Below are 19,567 nucleotides of genomic sequence, written 5' to 3' on the forward strand. Positions count from 1 at the left end.
GTGTTTTTTGTTTTTATTTTTCATTAAAATAATATAAACATAAATGAAAAAAGTTATATCAGTCACCAGAACCAGGGACATGTGAGTTGTCTAAATTAACATTGTCTAAATTGAGCCTTGAATTCGTGGAGATTGTTTTGTTTTTGTTGCATTCCTAAGCCAATCATTTGATGACCAGCGGAGTCTATCTGGTCTCCTACTGAGCAGCCACCCGGTCATCGAATTATTGGCTTAGGAATGTGACAAAAACTAAAAAATATGCATGAATTCAAGACTTCCTGGGGTGTGTAATTGATAGAAAATACGGGGGTGAACTACTCCTTTAACTACGATTCTGGCATCTATCTGGTCTAAAGTGGGAACGAGGCCTTATTAAGGTTAATGAATCCTTTATAGGCTCTGTGCATAACTGTCGTCCCGGGTTTCTGGAAGGTGGCACACCTATTTCCTGTTCCTGTTCATTTTCCTGTAGCTTCATTTGATTGACCGATTTCATTGGTCAGTATCATGGTCAGTATCGTGGTCAATATCATGGTCAGTATCATGGTCAGTATCATGGTCAGTATCATGTCAGTATCATGGTCAGTATCATGTCAGTATCATAGTCAGTATCATGGTTAGTATCATGGTCAGTATCATGGTCAGTATCATGGTCAGTATCATGGTCAGTATCATGTCAGTATCATAGTCAGTATCATGGTTAGTATCATGGTCAGTATCATGGTCAGTATCATGGTCAGTATCATGTCAGTATCATGTCAGCATCATGGTCAGTATCATGTCATTATCATGGTCAGTATCATGGTCAGTATCATGGTCAGTATCATGTCAGTATCATGGTCAGTATCATGGTCAGTATCATGTCAGTATCATGGTCAGTATCATGGTCAGTATCATGGTCAGTATCATGGTCAGTATTATGGTCAGTATCATGGCCAGTATCATGGTCAGTATCATGGTCAGTATCATGGTCAGTATCATGTCAGTATCATGGTCAGTATCATGGTCAGTATCATGTCAGTATCATGGTCAGTATCATGTCAATATCATGGTCAGTATCATGGTCAGTATCATGTCAGTATCATGGTCAGTATCATGTCAGTATCATGTCAGTATCATGGTCAGTATCATGTCAATATCATGGTCAGTATCATGGTCAGTATCATGGTCAGTATCATGTCAGTATCATGGTCAGTATCATGTCAATATCATGGTCAGTATCATGGTCAGTATCATGTCAGTATCATGGTCAGTATCATGTCAGTATCATGGTCAGTATCATGTCAATATCATGGTCAATATCATGGTCAGTATCATGGTCAGTATCATGGTCAGTATCATGGTCAGTATCATGGTCAATATCATGGTCAGTATCATGTCAGTATCATGGTCAGTGTCATGGTCAGTATCATGTCAGTATCATGTCAGTATCATGTCAGTATCATGTCAGTATCATGGTCAGTATCATGGTCAGTATCATGGTCAGTACCCTTGTGTGTGTGTGTGTGTGTGTGTGTGTGTGTGTGTGTGTGTGTGTGTGTGTGTGTGTGTGTGTGCGTGTGCGTGAACGTGTGTATGTGCGCGTGTCCACGTAAACCCTATATAGCAGGGTCCCACAGGGGTTTGTACTCGGTCCCCTTGTTTTTTGACTCTACACCAAATGTCTTCGCTGAAAATAGCTGATCATAACGCGACACGACGCAACACGAAGCATTGTGGGCTTGTAAATCTGCTATTTGGGCTGAATGTTTGCGTATTATTACATGCCCAGAATAGGCACGCTAGGGTTCGTGTGTGTAAGAGCATTCCAGACGTCTTAGAAATAAGAAAGGTCCTGAGATTCCCCCACAGAGTCTCAGTCCTCCCCCACACTTCCTTTCACAGGCCAGCACCATACACATGCACGTGCACAAATACGCACACAAAATCATGCCTGAAAGTAAGAAGTAAGAAGTCGTATGTATGCCAAAGCAAATGCAGAGAACATACATTTCCAGTAAAGCATCCATAAAACCCACAAAGGATAACATAGAATATCTGTATATTTGGAATGGACGATATTCATTGTATCTGTTCATCAGTTGGGGCTTGATCATGATCATGTGTTCCGATCGAGTCCAGTACGGTTTGTGAATTTTCTCAAGCATTCACTCAGAAGCCAACAGTATCAGTTCTCCTTTTGGCTGCAGTTTGTACTTAGTGGTTGCTGCACTGCAGATTTGACTTTCATATGGATTTTATTGCTTCTGTAGGATTATATGACAGTTGCACAAACTTTTTACTTTGTGCTCTGCAGGGCTTCAATTGAGTGCAACAATGCGCCTCCTTTCATTTATTCTTTGTTTTATTAAGATACTCTTTTTTTTATGGCATTTTGATAAGTCCAATATGGTTTCTGAATGTTCTCAAGTGTGCACCCAGAACAGTATCACTTCTCCATTTGGAAGTGACATATACATCTGTAAAATGTTGACTAATGTTGATTAACCCTTTACTAATGGTTCATTTATACCTCGTCGTACAACCGTGTCTTTCATCGGGAAAATACCTGAAACTGATTTGCAACGTATTATTTTCGACGAGCGACGCGGTTGTAAGTCGCAATTCAATTACATTTTATTCCAGTGCCAAATCACAACAAGTTGTCTCAAGTAAAATTAGGCTCAACCCTGCATTGTATGTAAATGAACTCTCTCCTCTCTCAGGTCTGGCAGTGTGGATCTGGAGCCCCTCCCCCCACCAGCTGATATTTCTGTTCCAGCCAATCGCAGAGGGAGCTCAGAGTCAGGAAGTCTGGGTAAGTGGTGAGACATACCAGCTATGTCGCTGTTCATCGCCTCTTCCTCGGCACCTCCTGATTGAACACATGAAATGTTTCATTCAGTGGTGGAAGTAGAAAGTAGCAATACAACAAAAGTACTCGTATTTTTCAATATGTTGTCAAATAGGTGATCTATAAGCTTGTAAATCGGCTATTTTTGAATAAACAAAGTACTTTATAAAATACGGCTTATTTGGTTGATGTATGTTTTGTAATAATAATATAAATCTACAAATAACTAGTAAACTATGCGTTTTCAAATAATTGTAGCAGACTAAAAAGCACAATATTTGCCTCTGAGATGTAGTCGAGTAGAAGTATAAAGTAGTGAACAATTGACATAACCAAGTAAAGTCCCTCAAAATTGTACTTAATTGTACTTGGCTACTTTCCACCACTGCTCTTCACTCCTCCCAATGTCAATTCCTCCAGGCTCGGTGACCTTTGCCCTGCCAGAGCAGACATACCATAAGACGGACCACTTCCTGTGCTCCTACCCCTGGTTCCACGGGCCCATCTCCCGGGTCAAGGCAGCCCACCTGGTGCAGAACTCCGGTCTCCAGGGGCATGGAGTGTTCCTGGTTCGACAGAGTGAGACGCGGAGGGGAGACTACGTGCTCACCTTCAACTACCAGTCAAAGGCCAAAGTATGTCGCATGTTGACCTTGGCTGCAACTATTGATCATCTTCTTAGTGGTTATTCTATCGTTTGCTTTTTAGATTAATCGAGTAAACAAGAAGCACGTTTTAAAAAGAAAATCTCTATCTTGGGGTGGCGCCTTACCCCTAAGCACTATCCTCTACCCGTGAATTACGCACAAGGCAGCTGGCGCTGTCCTTAAACGGTATCTTACGGCCGCACTACCCGCTATACATTATGCCGACTCCATTATTTGCGCCTGGAGGTGTGGCCGTGGGTGTGTTGTTGCATTATCCCTAAAATTGCTAACTTGCCCACACACGCTTGGGAATGCGCATAGCGGATTCTAAAACCACTCGCTATGCCAAATTTGTTTGGTAGAACGCGCCTGGCCGCCTGCAATAGACTTGTTGGCACAACGGCACAACATTCAGAGGCTCCCTCTCTCCTGTGATTCTAATTTTCCTTTAATCAGCATAAGTGAGTGTCAATTCCTTGTGTCGACTGTGTTTATATAAGATGATAGTCTATTCAAAGATGATTTGTGCTGCGTGTTGTGCGCGATGCCATTCGTTCAGTTTCATTAATCCATTGTGCAGGAAATAAAGAACGGATAACAATAATATAACATTCTCTATAATCAGTAACATGTGGGTGATAATTATGTCGATCAATATATGTTTTATATGTTTTATTCAAAGGCAATCAAAGAGAGTATGAAGCAAACTTGGTATAGTGTCCAAGTCGCTCAGTGCAGCTGAAGAGTTTTCACCGCAACATAATTAATCCATTGCGCAGGATATAAATATCCAGACCACAAGCAGATTGCTGTAATTTAAAGTTCTCTATAACCAGCAATGTGTGAGTGATAATTCTGTGTATCAAATATAAATGTATTCCAAGGCAACGTCGCTCTTCCATGGTAGAGAGGGAGAAAGCATAAGATTGCACTGGGGATAATGGCTTGCGCAGTCTTCTCTTAAAGGCAATGGCATCTGGCACGTGATTGGTTTCATTATTGTAACGCCCAAACCACACCCATGCATAATGTAACAGGTAGCGCAGGTGTTTTAGGGATAAGGCTGGTGTCGGAAGATAGCAACTTTTGCACTGGAACGCCCCTTGCGCAATGCTAAATCCCCCTATATATTTTAAAAGAGGAAGTCATTGGTAGTGGAAGTCAGTGGAAACAAGCTCATAATGTGGTGAATCGTGGCGATCTTCACTATTTTTTCAAATAAAAATAAAAAAAAAATTTAAAAAAATAAAATCATTGATTATTTAATTTAATTATAGGTTATTGATCTTCCTACTATAAGGAAACCTCTGGCCGTCATTTTGTCTGCTGTTTTACACACAGCCATGCTCAAATGAGCAGCCTGTTTCCAAAACTTAAACTAAGCATATAGGCTACTGTACAAGGAGTCTGTGACACGCTGCCTCATAAAAATGATTATTTTTGTTTATTTATCATATTGTTTATGTCCCTCAAACGTTTTTCAAAAGGTTTGAGCCTAAATCAAGCCTCAGATATACTCATTCCAAGTAACTAACTTCTCTCTGGCTTATAAAGCACTTTCACCTGCAATACCACATTGTCCTGTTTGGCACAGGGCGCTATTGAGCCAGTTTGTATGCATGTTCTTATCTCCTGGTTCTGTGTGGAAAAAGTAAAAAGAAAAAAAATAATAATAATAATAAACGGGAGGGATTGTACCCGAACGTGGCGTCACGTCAGGGTGCAAATCAGTTTGGCCTGTTTTGAGACCAATTTACAGAAAACCACAGATTTGCTGTGAAAGCCTGAGTGTTCAAACTGGGGTATTTTTTGGGATAGAAGAGAGGTAGGGGAGACCAAAAACACACAAAAAGAATAAAAAGTAAAAATTCACGGTGTAGTCCCTTTAATGTGCACGCCTTTACATAAAAGACATCCAAAGACTCTTTCATTCAACTCGTATCCATGATTATCAGACATTTTCATGTCCACAAATTGATACGTACAGTATTAAGCCATGGTGTTGACCCCCCATTTGAAAAGATTTGGTGCCAGGGACCCCCATAAGAGAAGTTCTTAGTTGTTTGATTAGGATGACAGGATTCTACAACTGTCTATACTGTAGGTGGGGAGAGAGAAACCTATGATTTGAAGTCATGCTTATAGTAGTACAGTACTTTACATTCTCAATGGATTTCTTTCTAGCTGGTGAAATTATAGTGAAACTAGAAAAAGTGCTCCTCGGAGCACAGGTCTCCCCCAGGTCAGGTGGGTTATTGTGGGCCAGCACTGTTTGGAATTCGCCAATCAGGATGGAATATGAAAAATCGGATGGATCCGTCTTGATCACTTGACTATAGAGATAATGTGTACCGATTTTTTTTATTTTTTTTAGGAGTAATATTAACACATCGGGTGCCAAACACGGTCTGAACCGTGTTTGCGCAGAGTAGCGGTCCGGTGCCGAACACGGTCCAGACCGTGAAATATGTCTTTTTGTTTTTTTCGTTTTTCTCCACACGGGCGGGGCTAGAGCAGCTCTGGGAGTACCCATTGTGATCTTGAGAAGGATAGGCCAGATAGATCACCGGAAAAACAAAAACATGGCCGCCATCCACTTCCTGTCTATTTCCTTCTTTAAAACACCTATATCTCCGAATCTGTTTCCGGTGGGGAAAACCGGTCATGCGCGATGCGCGATCCCCCCCCATTGTAACTCGCGAGTGAAATGTTATCGTTCCAGGCTGTAGCCAGGGTCATCGCGCAACATGAATGGATGTTTTTTTTTACATGGATTTGCTCCTCGTGGAGTCTAGAGCTTTAAACAGCAAAGCGCAGTCAATGGGGAGAATGCTGGCACCCAACGTAAGTTGTTATGAAAAAATGCTGGCACCCAATGTGTTAACACAATACCCGCCATGGACGCATAAAGTCGTTCTATTTAAAAAAATTGGCGCGCTGTTTTAGGCACCGTAACACAGCTCTGGGATGATCCATCGTCACTCAGAGAAGATGTGGATGTGACATCATTCCAAAAAACGTCACATCCATCCGCCCTGACTATGGGTTTTTCAGAAAAACACCTCCAACTCAGTTGCAGTTTTTTGCATTGAAAACCACCGTTTTCAGCGGGCCAAAGCCCCAAAATGGCGGATCGCGGTTGGAATGTTGTTGTTCCTCTGAATACACAGATCCCTCCGTCTACCCACGGGTACTATTTTTTGTTAGTTTTTTTGGTTCACAATGTCGCTTCCACAGCGTTTCAAATATCATCGGATTAAGGTAATTACACTGGCAAGGGGATAACAAACGATGTTTAATACCTTGGCGGGTGATGTGTTAAAAAAATAGTTTTGCAAAAATCGGCCTCACGGTGGCGCTATAATAGGGCAATGTTGAAAGGGTGGTATTTGTTCCTCAACGTAGTGTGAATGTGTGTGCAAAGTATCATCGCAATCGGACGCTGCGTTCATTATTTGCGGCATTTTATTCAAAACGGGCCACTGCTGTGGATCCCCTGAATCCACTTTGAGAACCACTTGTATAAGTAATGACAAAACAAATCTCTGATCTTGTAGATCTGCTATTTTCTCTGTCTCTCTCCAGCACCTGCGTCTGTCCTTAACAGAGTGGGGTCAGTGCAGGGTGCAACACCTACGCTTCCCCTCCGTCATGGACATGCTCAGTCACTTCCGCCTGTACCCCATCCCGTTGGAGTGTGGAGCAGCCTGTGTTGTCACCCTGTCCAGCTTCGTGGTGGCGGGTTCCAGCCCCGCATTGCAGGGTAAGGGTGTCAAAGAAAGTCTTCCCGAGGGCACTGATGGCAGTACTGGATGACCAAGTTCATCATCAGAATGGGATCTATGACAGCAAGCTATGACTAAATACTTTGATGACGTTGACATTAGAATTGTAACCCATTAAAGACTCTACACCATGAATTAAAAAAAATAAAAAAAATTAACCACTTAAACCCCAGCATCGGTATTGCGTTGCGTTGCATTTGTGAGCCTGTAGATCTGTTATTTTCAGCAATACAGAAAATAGAAAATACACCAGTATTGAGCCCTGAGGGACTCCGGTTACCAATATGGGGTTTAAGTGGTTAATATCATATTGTTTATGTCCCTCAAATGTTTTTCAAAAGGTTTGAGCCTAAATCAAGCCTCAGATATACTCATTCCAACTAACTTCTCTCTGGCTTATAAAGCACTTTCACCTGCAATACCACATTGTCCTGTTTGGCACGGGCCGCTATTGAGCCAGTTTGTATGCATGTTATCTCCTGGTTCTGTGTGGAAAAGGTAAAAATAATAAAAATAATAATAATAATAATAAACGGGAGGGATTGTACCCGAACGTGACGTCACGTCAGGGTGCAAATCAGTTTGGCCTGTTTTGAGACCAATTTACAGAAAACCCCAGATTTGCTGTGAAAGCCTGAGTGTTCAAACTGGGGTATTTTTGGGGATAGAAGAGAGGTAGGGGAGACCAAAAACACACAAAAAAGAAGAAAAGGTTAAAATTCATGGTGTAGTCCCTTTAAGACCTGAGGCCGATTCTACAAATGTCTTCTAAATCCTAACAGTTTTCAGACAAAATGTATGTTGCTATATCAGTGGTACTCAAATGTTTTCATGTCAAGGACCCCCAAAATTATATGTATTTGGCCGCGGACCCCCACCTCAAAATGTTTTTTTATAGGGACCCCCCCCCCCCAGAAGCAAAGATTTGAGTTAAAAGTGTTCGCTTTAAAAAAAATATATATATTCAATGATTTGCACACATTTTCAAGATTTTTCAAAAAAATAGCAGATCTACAAGCTCATTGTATATCTGCTATTTTTGAATAGCCTAAGTATAAAATAATGGTTAAAGTGGTTACACAAATGCTTTCCTGGTTTTAATGGGTTAAATGTGTCCGAAATCACCCCCATCCTGCCTCCAGCACTAGTAGCCTGTCGCAAGATTTCATGGGTCGGGACAGAATCCCAGCAGGGGGTGCAGAGAGTACGAAAAAAAGTCATGACCCGTACATGGAGCTGAGCTCATCTCTTGTTTTGTGTTTAACCTTTTCTCAGGTCAGCCTGCAGGAGTGGTCCTGGTCCCTTTCTCCCTGCACCGCTGGAGCTCCGAGCCCAGTTTGGCTCACTGCAGCCTGGCTAGCCGCCCTAGCCTGACACCCTCCTGCTCCGCGACCCTCACAAGCACCACGTCAGCCACTGCCACCAACAGCACCACCTCCATTCCAGGCCTCGGCTCCCAGCTGACACACCACCACCACCACCACCTCCACCACCACCACCTGCCGTCACGCACCAGCAACCCCCTCCCGGATCCCCCCGCATCGGCCCCTGTGCCCCTGCGCCGGAGCGAGTCCGTGGGGAGGAGGCCCCTCCTTCGACTCCCTCACCCCCACCCGCCCCTCATCCCGCAGCGGGACTCGGACTACGAACTGGAGCCGGAGCGAGGGCGTAAGCGGGCCATAGACAACCAGTACATGTTCCTGTGACCTCACACTGTTCACCACACACAGCATACAGACGTGCCTCTGTTACCCGTGCCCTGCTTTAAATGGATGTGTGAGACTCACTGCACATGACGACGTGATGTTAAAGGACCATGCCGTCTGTGATTGCCCATTTACAACATTGGACAGATATTTCAGATAAATCTAGACTCTTTTTACATTAATTGCTTTGTTTTTTTTATCTCTCATATTTGAGAGCACTGTCAGCACTGTTATTGAGCTCGCCTTACGCCCAATCTGAGAGCATCTTGAACTTGATATTAGTGGCTAGCGCTACCTAAGCCACTTACTCGACTCCACTCAACTCAAAGTTTATTTATAAAGCACATTTAACATTTTCAACGCCAACCAAAGTGCTATACTGATTGAAACAATAAGATAGCAGGATAAAATGAAAAATAAATGATATTTGATATCATAGCACGAATTTGAATGGCTTGTAACACAGTAAAACAGTCATGCTAGTGAAAGTAAACTGCAGCGTAGTTTTTGCAAGGGTGAATTAACCTACATTATACCTAGCAACATCTACTGAGTCTCAATGAGTCTCTCTGAGTGTGTTATCACACCCTCTCAACATGAATGTTTAGTAATGTGCATACAGTATATGTAAACATACAAAGAAGTTTGGGGGAAATTGTCTATATTATTGTAAAATATGGACAATGTTGTAAATGGACAACAAGACTGGTATGGATGGCCTTTTAATGATGAAGGGGATGATTATGATGACGACGATGATGATTTTATATAACAGACTCATGAACTTGAACTTGCAAGTCTTTGTCTGATGAATGGGTTTCTGTATGACCAAACACACACACACCAACACACTCATCTAGTGGTGGGCGAGAGCTCGTTGTGAGCGTCAGACCCCCGCACACTCCACTCGCAATGTCCACAATGAATGTATTTTTGGGGGGCAATTTTCTAATAGTATTGAGTATGATTAATTATTTTTCTCTTACCTTATGATTGGGAGGTTGTTCTGCAAAGCAGAGCCACATGTGTAGCTGTCCTCCAGCCCTGGGCTACACTAAAACTGTTGCTTTTTGTTTTGTTTGTTGAAGAGGTGAAAAACTCCTGCAGGCGCGTTTCAATTATGTAACGGAATCAATGGTGGGAAGATGCTGCCTGCAAAACGATTTATACCAAGCGCGTATTTCAAATATTTGAAAATTAATTAATTGCTATTTTTGCCCAGGTTTATTGGTGGGGGGGGGCGGGGGGGTCACCACTTCTCTCCTTGGCAAATAAAGATGCTTTAAGGAGGTTCTAATGTAGAGTGAACTTCCCTTTCCTCTCCTCCTGGCACATCAACACATACACAGTACACACATATTATAGCATCCATGTAAAAAAATAAAAACTATTGTTCCATACATGTATGGCCACATTTCGTTAAAAGCACAGTGATTTCTGTGTTTTCAACCAATCTGTATTTTATTTATTTACTGATTATTTTATAGAAAGACCCCCCCCCCCAAAAAAAAGAAAAGAAACCCCCAAAAACAAACAAACAAAAAAAACAAACACGTGAGTGAAGTTTCTTTGTGGAGAAGTTGCTTCTAGAGACGGATCTGCCATCACTATTGGCTGCTCCAAGTCTTAAGCTTCAGCCATTAAGCGGAACGATGCAAAAGGTGATATCCGATCACCATTTAAAAGTAACTTCTTAATAATGCAACGGAAACTCGTCGCTGTTTTTGTGGTATGCGTGTGGGTGTTTGAACCACGGCAATGGAACTCAAAAGACAGATCTGTGCACTGAAGCCATGTGACCTGGGCAAAACAGTGGGCCTGCATGCTAGCACTGGTCCGAGGCCTCAGCCTGTTGCACCAGGCTCTCGTTACGCTAGCCTGGGCACCATTCCTTTTCGGGTATATGATCCGGTCGGGAGCGGAAGTTAAGAAAATAAAAAGTGGCCGGATGGGCAGAACCGGAAACACGTCTCACCTCAAAATAGGTCCGTCCTAATAAAATCCTTGATGCGGCATAGTTTAGCTTATTTTTTAAATGTAAATGTGCGTGCACTATCCGGAGACTATTTAGCGTCTGTATTATCCCACGGGGAAATTCTATTCCATTTAAATAGGGATTGGGGAACCAAAACAAAGCAGCACCGCAAAACCGGATGGGCACAATCCGGAAACAGGATTATTTTTTCATTTTTTTTTCAGTAGGCGTGGCCTAGACCGGATCATATGGGTCTTTAGTAACAGACACCAGGCTTTCCTCCGAGGTGGAAAGACTGGTGATGCGAGGTTACGTTACGCAGTGGGGCCTGGATCAGTGGTTCTCAAAGTGGGGTCCTTGAGGGGTTTCCAGCGGCTCCCCAGCCAAATTGATAGTTAGAAACCAAGTTGACCCTTATGTGTCTGTAACTCAGAGAGTGTCCAAGTGTAACCAAATGGACCCGTTCTATTTGTACACTCTCAGAGTTAAATGAACAATGATGATACAAACAGTGTAGACCGGGGGGTCCCGGAGATCAAAATGGTATCAAATGGGGGGTCTGTGGCCTAATGAAAATCAAACTGGGGGTCCTTGAAATTAAAGTGGTTGAGAATCACTGCTATAACCGTAAAAAATCTTCTCATATGAGGGTCCCTGCCATATCTTCTCAAATGGGGGTCCATGGACTAATATGTGTACATTTGGGGGTCCTTGACATGAGGAAGTTTGAGAACCACTGGCCTAGATGAACTCAGAATATTGCAGTTGTCTATCACATCGCTCTTGAGAGTTCCATTTCCAGTTAACCCCGCTATGAAAGAGTGGAGTAGGGAGGGAGGCCATATTCTAGTGTCTAGGATAGAGGTCCTCATAATCAATATACATACATGGGCAAAATAGTCATTGATTACAGGTTTAGATATTTGTAACACTTCATGATGGGATCTAGCTCATCTTGGTCTCAGTGATTTTCACTTCTGTGGATGCTAAACATAAAGCAAGAGTCAAAGAAATGTTTAAAAGGTTTAAAACTATTTTCAAATATATTTTCACCCCTTAAAGGGCTCTCAGAGGTAACACAGTGATGTGATGCAGCACCTGAAAGGCAAGGACTCTCTCGCTCTCTCACACACACACACACACACACACACACACACACACACACACACACAGAAATGTACTTAGAGCAAGGCAAGTCATTCTATATAGAACATGCTTAAATGAAAAACTGTCTACTGAACTCGCTTGAATCCTGGTGTGGCATCACATCACTGAGTGTAACATTTTACACTCACAGCATTAATTTTCATTTCCATCTCATTATGTAGTAGTTCTCTACAACTTCACCACAGCAACTCGGAGAAAACCAAGGAGAAACTGTTACAATACTTTCAGTGGAACTGGAGTTGGGAGTGCTGATTTAGGTTCAGTCCCATTCTTGCTTAATGTTAAAAATGGACCTGAGATCAGCTGTCCTACATTGAACATTGTAATTTATAACAGTGGGTTTCAACCAGGATACCATTGAGTGTGCCTAGATGTGCCTTGGGATGTTGCACAAACAAATAAATGGTAAATCACAGCAATAATATTACAGCCCCACTTTGTTCCTCTATGCAATATGGGCTTGGATCAGCAACTATTTTAGCTGGTCCTTTTTTATGATCAGACAAGCAAACAATTATTATACAGTATGTGCCTTGGAATTTTGTGCCTTGAGATATCAAAAGGGTTGATAACCACTGACTGTGGCAGGGACATGAGCACAGTTCTATTTAGCTCACAGGTGTGAGAAAGTTCTGTTGCCCTGAACTGACCTTGGTCTGCCTTCATCATTTGCATTCAATGTTCTGTAATCCTACACTTCAGTGAGAGAAAGAATTAATCAACCAAATCAATATCTCTGAAATAACCTTAAGATGGTGCTCACGTAGTTCCTAGGAAAAACAGTCCTATATGCTGAGCTCCATTACATGTTTCTTCTCTTCCAAACCAGGGCTGGGTTTCTCAAAAGGATCTGAAATCATTATTTTGCTTCCAGCAACCTTGTGGTTTAGCCATTTTTGACCACCAGTGAAAAAATGTTCAATTCAGTCCAACTCATATTTAATTCATTCCTATACATAAAAAAACGACAAGCACACATTTCATACAGTATAAACATGAACCTATACATCAAAAAGGTAAGGGTCATCTATCATTGGTTAAGAATCTTAATAGGTGCCGATATGAGCATTCTACCCTCTGTTCCATCACATGATGGCCATAGTTCTGGGATACTTTTGAGAAACGGGGGTTCTATTCTAGTGCCTGACTGTTTTGTTTCGGTTTGTCTTCTCATCTCGCTTAACACTAACTTAGCGTATTCACCTTAAGTAAGCTCATTCTGAATTTATGATATAGTCCTCTCTCTGTCTTGCCACTTATCATTGTAGTTTCCTGTTTTTCCCCCCCCTGAGAAAAACTGAAAAGCAGGTTGATTTCCTGATGAACATGACCAAAGGAAATCCACTTTCGATTATTCCTCTCATAAGTCAGCCTAGTCTACCAAAGGAATATTTCACCTTCAATGGTTCTCTAGTTCATGTTATGTACCACAATCAAGACTGACATAGTTCAGCTGTTTTTGACAAGGATGAGACATTTTCAGCAAAAGTACGGTTGGTCTTCCTCCCCTCACATGCTTGGTGTAACCCAACTGATCCCCAGTCCCTAGCCTGAACATTAGCAATTTTGCAAAAAGAAAGCAACGGTATCAGAAAATATCTTGACTATCAGTCTCTTCTCATTGTTTGCTAATAGTTGGAAAGAATGACTGTGCCTTTGCCTGAAAGCTGCTGTTGCTTTTGCCCCCCTGAAAGCTTAGGGCGTGATGTGGCGCAGAACTTTATAGTGCAATATCTGAGAGATGTCCATTGCTTTAGCCCTCAAGTGTGGCACATTGAGAACATTCCAACACTTGACATGAATTACTTTGTGTGTAAAGTCTTTGCACTTGCTTATAGATGAAAGTAAAAAAGAATATTGAGCAGCACCAGCAAATTCCTAAAATGGCAAGTTCCCTGAATTCAACATTGGATTTTTTTCAATACTGCAGAATTGCTAATTTCTTCAATATTGCATACTCCAGTTTCAATAACAGCTCAGCGCGAATCAAGTTTTATGCAAGTGAATATTCCCTGTGTACCTCAACCTTTGAATTTAATGCTTTGACTCTTTACAGTCTCCCGGCAACACCTTCTGTCTCACAGAGTCTGTTTTAAAGAAAAACAAGTCTAGCTGATGATTGTAATGTGTTCTCAATACTGTTGACTCCGTGTTTGTTATTTAGCACTGTAAACATTCCAGTTCATTCTTCCCCTCTGAAGCCAATGACACCATGACAAAGCTCTTCCATCCATCATTGTTTGTGTTGTGATCCCGTTCAGTTATGATAAGCATTCTAAGTTATATAAATATATATATATAAATATATCAACTGTATATTTGACATTTTGTAAAATAAAGCTAACCGAAACAAGTAATTCATGACCCTTGGTTTGTGATTTTTGTGTTCTCTCTCTAGTCCAGCGAGTTGTGAGCATGTACTGTGGTCCTCATTTCTATAGCAACTATTTCTAGTCCAGTCTTCCAGGCCGCAAGCCAACCAAAAGACATGCCGTAGGAGGACTTTAAAACAAATATCTTGCATGATACCACTACAAAGGTCTTCCTTGTTCAAATGAGTTTAGGTTATGTTCAGTACCACCTCAATTTAAATGCAAGATAGTTTTGACCACACCTCATATGCACATGGTGTATTAACTCATTCCCTGCCTAGAACGACTAAAACGACTTTTGTCCTTTAAGCCTCCACTGCCAAGAACGACTAAAACGACTTTTAATTTATTCTTATTTATTTATTTAATTTTTAACCTAAAGACCAAGGAGATATGATTTGTTGAAGATCTAGACTCCAATCCACTTCCTTGTTAACTTAAAACTTAAACATTTTGTATCTTGGCTCCCGAGTACTTTTTTTTTCTATGAAAAATCTCTGGCAGTTTGTCAAACGCAAAAATAAAAATGTTCTGGCAGTGAATGAGTTAAGACCCACCCAACCCACATTAACTCTCATTGGCCTCATGCAAGTGCATGATAATAAATATGTATGTACCATTTTGGTCACCATAATTGAGGATCATGACCATCATAGAGATGGGTTTTAAATTTAGTTGTGATTGACATGGGTTTTATTAACGTTTTAAGTAGGGTTAGGCATTGTTAGTATGGTTAATAATTATAGGCGTTAGTGGTTAAGGTAAAGACCTGGGGAGGGCAGATCTTCAGCCCTTTCTAGGGTGGCCATCTAGTAGTAACTCATACTTATACGTTTAAAATATGTTTCTCACAGCAATACAATCCGCATGGATCCTTGTGAGGTAACCCATTTAAAAAATGACAGAAGCACGCAGTTGTCCAGTTTTTAAAACTTTTTTATTGTTTTTAATTTTTTTTGCTCATTTTTTAAATTATTTATATTATCTACAAAGTAAAAGTTTCTTCTTTTTTTTTAACTTAAAAGTTACACAATGGTCAGGTGAGAATTGGGATCTGATCACCTCAGCCATCAGTTTCATAAATAATTTTTTTTTTTCTCCTGTCCTCTGGCTGCCAAAATGTTGTGTTTGTTAATTCACAGGAAGCTTCTCGTCACTTTTGTTTTTAGTTTGGTTAGAAACCTGTTGTGTAGTTTGGAAACAAACGCAGCACATAGCAGCAGCAGCAATAGTTAAACAGTAAGGTTAATACCGTCTAAAACTTGGAAGAATTCTTTTTTTTTCCATAACAAGGTGCAGACAAAATACAAGTTCCAGTTTTTTTCTCTCTTCTTCACTCACAATCATTTCCTCACTCTTTTATGCCTCTTAATTGGCAAGCTGACTCATGTTGCTGTTAGGGATCCCCTGAAGTGGTGTGTGGGTGTGGGTTCCAACTATGTGTGGGTGTGTGTGTGTGTGTGTGTGTGTGTGTGTGTGTGTATATACTCTCTATGTATATGCATGTGTGTATTATCTCTGTGTGTGTGAACAGGGGGAGAATAAGGGCAGTCCTCTGTTAATATTAGAACGCTAGCTCGTTAAAAACATGTCACTGCATCAGTCTGTTAACATTCTCTTATTGCCTGGTCTGGAAGAGGAGAAGAGGGGAGGGGAGGGGGGATGGATTGATGGAGGGGGGGGGGGGGGGGGGGGAGAAAAGCTGATGTGGTCGCATGTCTTGTGTGTATGACAATAGGGGAGGAGGAGGAGAGGGGGGGGGCTGGTCAGGTCTCTTCATCATGTGGTCGTGGAGGTTCTGGTGGAGAAGCATGAGGCAGAGTGGGTCCCTCCGCTCAGCAGCACTGCCCTTCTACAGCTGCTGCTGATGATGAGCTTGCACTGCCGGTGGGAAAAGGGGAAGAAAAATACCATTTCATTAACCGCTTTCAACATGATGTCTCTATTTTGGTAATGTCATTATATGGGGCGTCGCAATGTGGCCCATGTGTTGTGAGCTTGTAGATAGGCTATTTTCACCATTCATCCTACAATCGTATAGAAATTCAAGGTCGTCTGTACAAAACTGTACAAAAAACATGCACAGATTTTATTATGTTATGTGATGGTGTGTTGTTTTGTTGATTTGAAAAGATATGTGTATTTATAAGTGAAATATTATTTTTGAAAGAATGGATGCATATTAACTTTTGAAATGCCTAAAAGTTACCTTGAATCTTTTTTGTCTTCACTAGTCTACCCAAACCAAAAATACCTGAAAATGCCCAACACCCGGTTCTGTTCAGTTTGGTTCAGCTCGGCTCAGATTCTATTATCTCAGGTCCCAGGTCTGTTTATCATTATGTGTAATACCCAAGTGGATCTGAGAAGACCCGTACTCAGTGCTGATCGGGAGAGAAAAACAAGTGCTGTGTGATGATTAGGCTGACCTAGGATCAGATTACTAGAGAACAAAACGAGGGGGGAAAACGTTGAGCTGCGCATGCATGCATGACTGGCTGCCAGTGTTTTGGTAGAGTAAATCAAACTATACCTCCATGGCATCAAAGGTGCGATTCCTTTTGAAAGTGAAAACATGCAATCTAATTTTATTGTCTCTTTTTTGTAGGCTGCTACGCAGCTGCTAGACTCTATTACGGAGTAGCCCATAACTGGCATCTACTGGTAGGACGGCATTTTTAACTCTGTTCATAACTAGTAGTTCCCTCTTCCAGAGGGTGGCATGAACATTTCCTGTTTCCCATAGCTTCATTTCATTGGCAGCAGATTTGAACTGAAAACACAAAACACCTTTATACGCGTTTCCCATTCAATAGTTCTTAGCTTCATTTGATTGGCTGCTGAGCCAATCAAAGGAAACTATGTGAAACTGACCCGGAACAGGAAATGTTTATGCCTCCTTCTGGAAACGGGAAGTAAAGTTGTACATAAGAGCCTATTGTAATCATTAGTTTTGTCAGGTTCATATACCCAACAGAATAGGTCGGTTCTGTAATATCTCAGAACAAATGGGATCTCGGAATGAACTTCACAGGTCCAATTAGGGTTCGGTTCCAAAACATGTTGTAACCAATCGGATCTCAGAATGAATTTAACGAGGCCGTTAGCATTTAGGTCTTTCATTTAAAAAACATAGCCGGAACTGATCGGATCTCGGAATGAATTTAACGAGACCCATTATGGTTCAGGGCTGTCATTTTGAACCAATGAAGAGCTCTACCTCATACCTCACTTACTGAGGAAATGTTTTATGTGTTTATTATGGAGGGGGCAACAGTGTAGTCTTTTACTTCACCTGGCATGGTCTCAGTATTTAAATTTTGCTGTTAAGAATGCAAATCAAAAACTGGAATTATTTTATATAGAAAGCACAGAAACGTGCTGGTCCAGAAGTTATTCTCCGTCATAGCTGGAAGGTGCTTATTGTATTTATAAGAAAACATAGATAAGAAGCCAGATGTAGTCAATGTCCCCATATTTCTGGATACAGTCAAGAAGGATGGATCCCATGCACAAATTGTGCTGGACATGTCGCAGTGACTACACTGGGACCAGACAGCTCGCCGGGGCATAAAAACAATTAAGCAACTAAGTTTGGCGATCCACGGAAGTAGAATGAATCTATGAAGTGGTTAAAGCACTGTTTCAAGGCAATCAATATGACCAAGAAAGCGACACTCTGCTGGAACGTTTGGACCTCAAACCTTTGAACCCTGACGATCAGAAATACTGTAGAACCTTTCTGAAGAAAATTGACTTTCCTGAGAGTTTCACAACATCAGTGCAATCGTTTTCCCATAATAATACAGACAAACCAGATGAAAGCTACTGCACCTTTATCTCGCTAAAACTGTCATTTCAATTAACGACCCCACATCACCTTGTACTCAAACGCTACTGTAACCAGGTCCATCACTGACCTCCAGAGCAGTAGCACACTAACTATGACTGCAAAATGACCTTTCCATTATCACTACACCAGAATCTGGAACACAATCCCCCTTATCCATCAGAACCATTACATCACCCTGATGCACACACATTAACCACACCCGATTACAAATCAGTCATGTTCCCACTGACCTATTCTCGGAACCCGCTTCTCCATCACACTTCTCTTTAAATGTCTTCTTTCTGTAGATGACACACACCAACATAGTGCCACCTACTCACCCCTCACTCACCCCTTTATTTAAAGATAAGCTAGACATAGATAAACCTTTATTGATCTCCGTGGGGAAATTCAGGTGTTGCCGTAGCAGCCACAGCAGTAAGCGTGAAACACAGGATGGGTGCAAGTTAGAGTAGAGAGATAACACGATTAAATAAAATCTAGACTTAGGGCCCTATTTTCTGAGACCTGAGAACTGATTTTTAGCGTCTTGCAGATTGTATAGCATCTATACAATCTGCTTTGGCTAGATTGTATAGATTTCACAGCGCCATGCGCCGAGTTGCGTTGATCTCAAATAAAAATTATAATAAAATAAAATAAATAACAAAAGTTATTTACAAAACAGCAATAATGAAATAAAATACAAAAATAAAAATAAAAATTTGTTACGGTTCATTAAGTGTGCTGGTTTGGTCAAAGCAGTGTACCTTGTGGGTGTGCCAGGTAGGAGAAGTGTGTGGTGGAAGAGACTGGGATGGGGTTGAGGGCGGTCTGTTGCATGGGGGGCTGGGGACCCCCCGGAGGACCCTGGGTAGCCATCAACATCATTGGGGGATGTTGGGGTGCCGCATGGTGAGATTGCACTAAACCAGACTGCATATGGGCCTGGAGGGGGGGCAGAGAGAGAGGGAACACGTGGATGTTGGGAGTGTGCAAGAGCCAATCAGACGTGGATTAAGAGAAGAAAGAGAAGGGGATTAAAGAATGACATCAAAGGAGGACTTCAATAGTCAGTAAGTGATCTCACGATGACAACATTTCACCACACAGACATCCTGCCTACAGAATGTGTACACAAATAGCTCAACAATGTCAGTAACAGGTGAAGCCACATGGTCGATCAAGCTCAAACAATCCTTTAACCAAGTGAAGAATGCCCTCTAGTGTCTTTTGGCTTTCTTGCACCA

The 19,567-nt window shown here is 41.6% G+C and overlaps 2 protein-coding genes across 14 annotated transcripts in view; one reads left to right on the forward strand and one right to left on the reverse strand.

Annotated features, from left to right (window-relative positions):
• Positions 1-14,470, forward strand: part of sh2b3 (SH2B adaptor protein 3) — an 83,844-nt gene extending 69,374 nt beyond the window's left edge. The window contains exons 5-8 of the mRNA XM_080433961.1: positions 2,706-2,797; positions 3,254-3,468; positions 7,066-7,243; positions 8,541-14,470. Coding sequence (XP_080290087.1) covers positions 2,706-2,797; positions 3,254-3,468; positions 7,066-7,243; positions 8,541-8,971 — 916 coding nt within the window. The 3' untranslated portion in view covers positions 8,972-14,470. The remainder of the gene's footprint in view (positions 1-2,705; positions 2,798-3,253; positions 3,469-7,065; positions 7,244-8,540) is intronic.
• A 760-nt stretch (positions 14,471-15,230) lies between these two features.
• The window catches only part of atxn2 (ataxin 2), a 34,706-nt gene continuing 30,369 nt past the window's right edge, over positions 15,231-19,567 (reverse strand). For 6 of the 13 annotated variants that reach the window (XM_080432350.1, XM_080432358.1, XM_080432352.1 and 3 more), the window contains 2 exons: positions 19,088-19,265; positions 15,232-16,366 (listed from right to left, as the gene is read on the reverse strand). In XM_080432350.1, coding sequence (XP_080288476.1) covers positions 16,338-16,366; positions 19,088-19,265 — 207 coding nt within the window. In that variant the 3' untranslated portion in view covers positions 15,232-16,337. Of the gene's footprint in view, positions 16,367-19,087; positions 19,266-19,567 lie in introns of all 13 variants that reach the window. The other 7 variants (XM_080432355.1, XM_080432349.1, XM_080432354.1 and 4 more) reach the window with 3 other exon arrangements.

This window comes from Gymnoscopelus braueri (assembly GCF_963280865.1).
Source record: "Gymnoscopelus braueri genome assembly, chromosome: 7".
Taxonomy (NCBI): Eukaryota; Metazoa; Chordata; class Actinopteri; order Myctophiformes; family Myctophidae; genus Gymnoscopelus; species Gymnoscopelus braueri.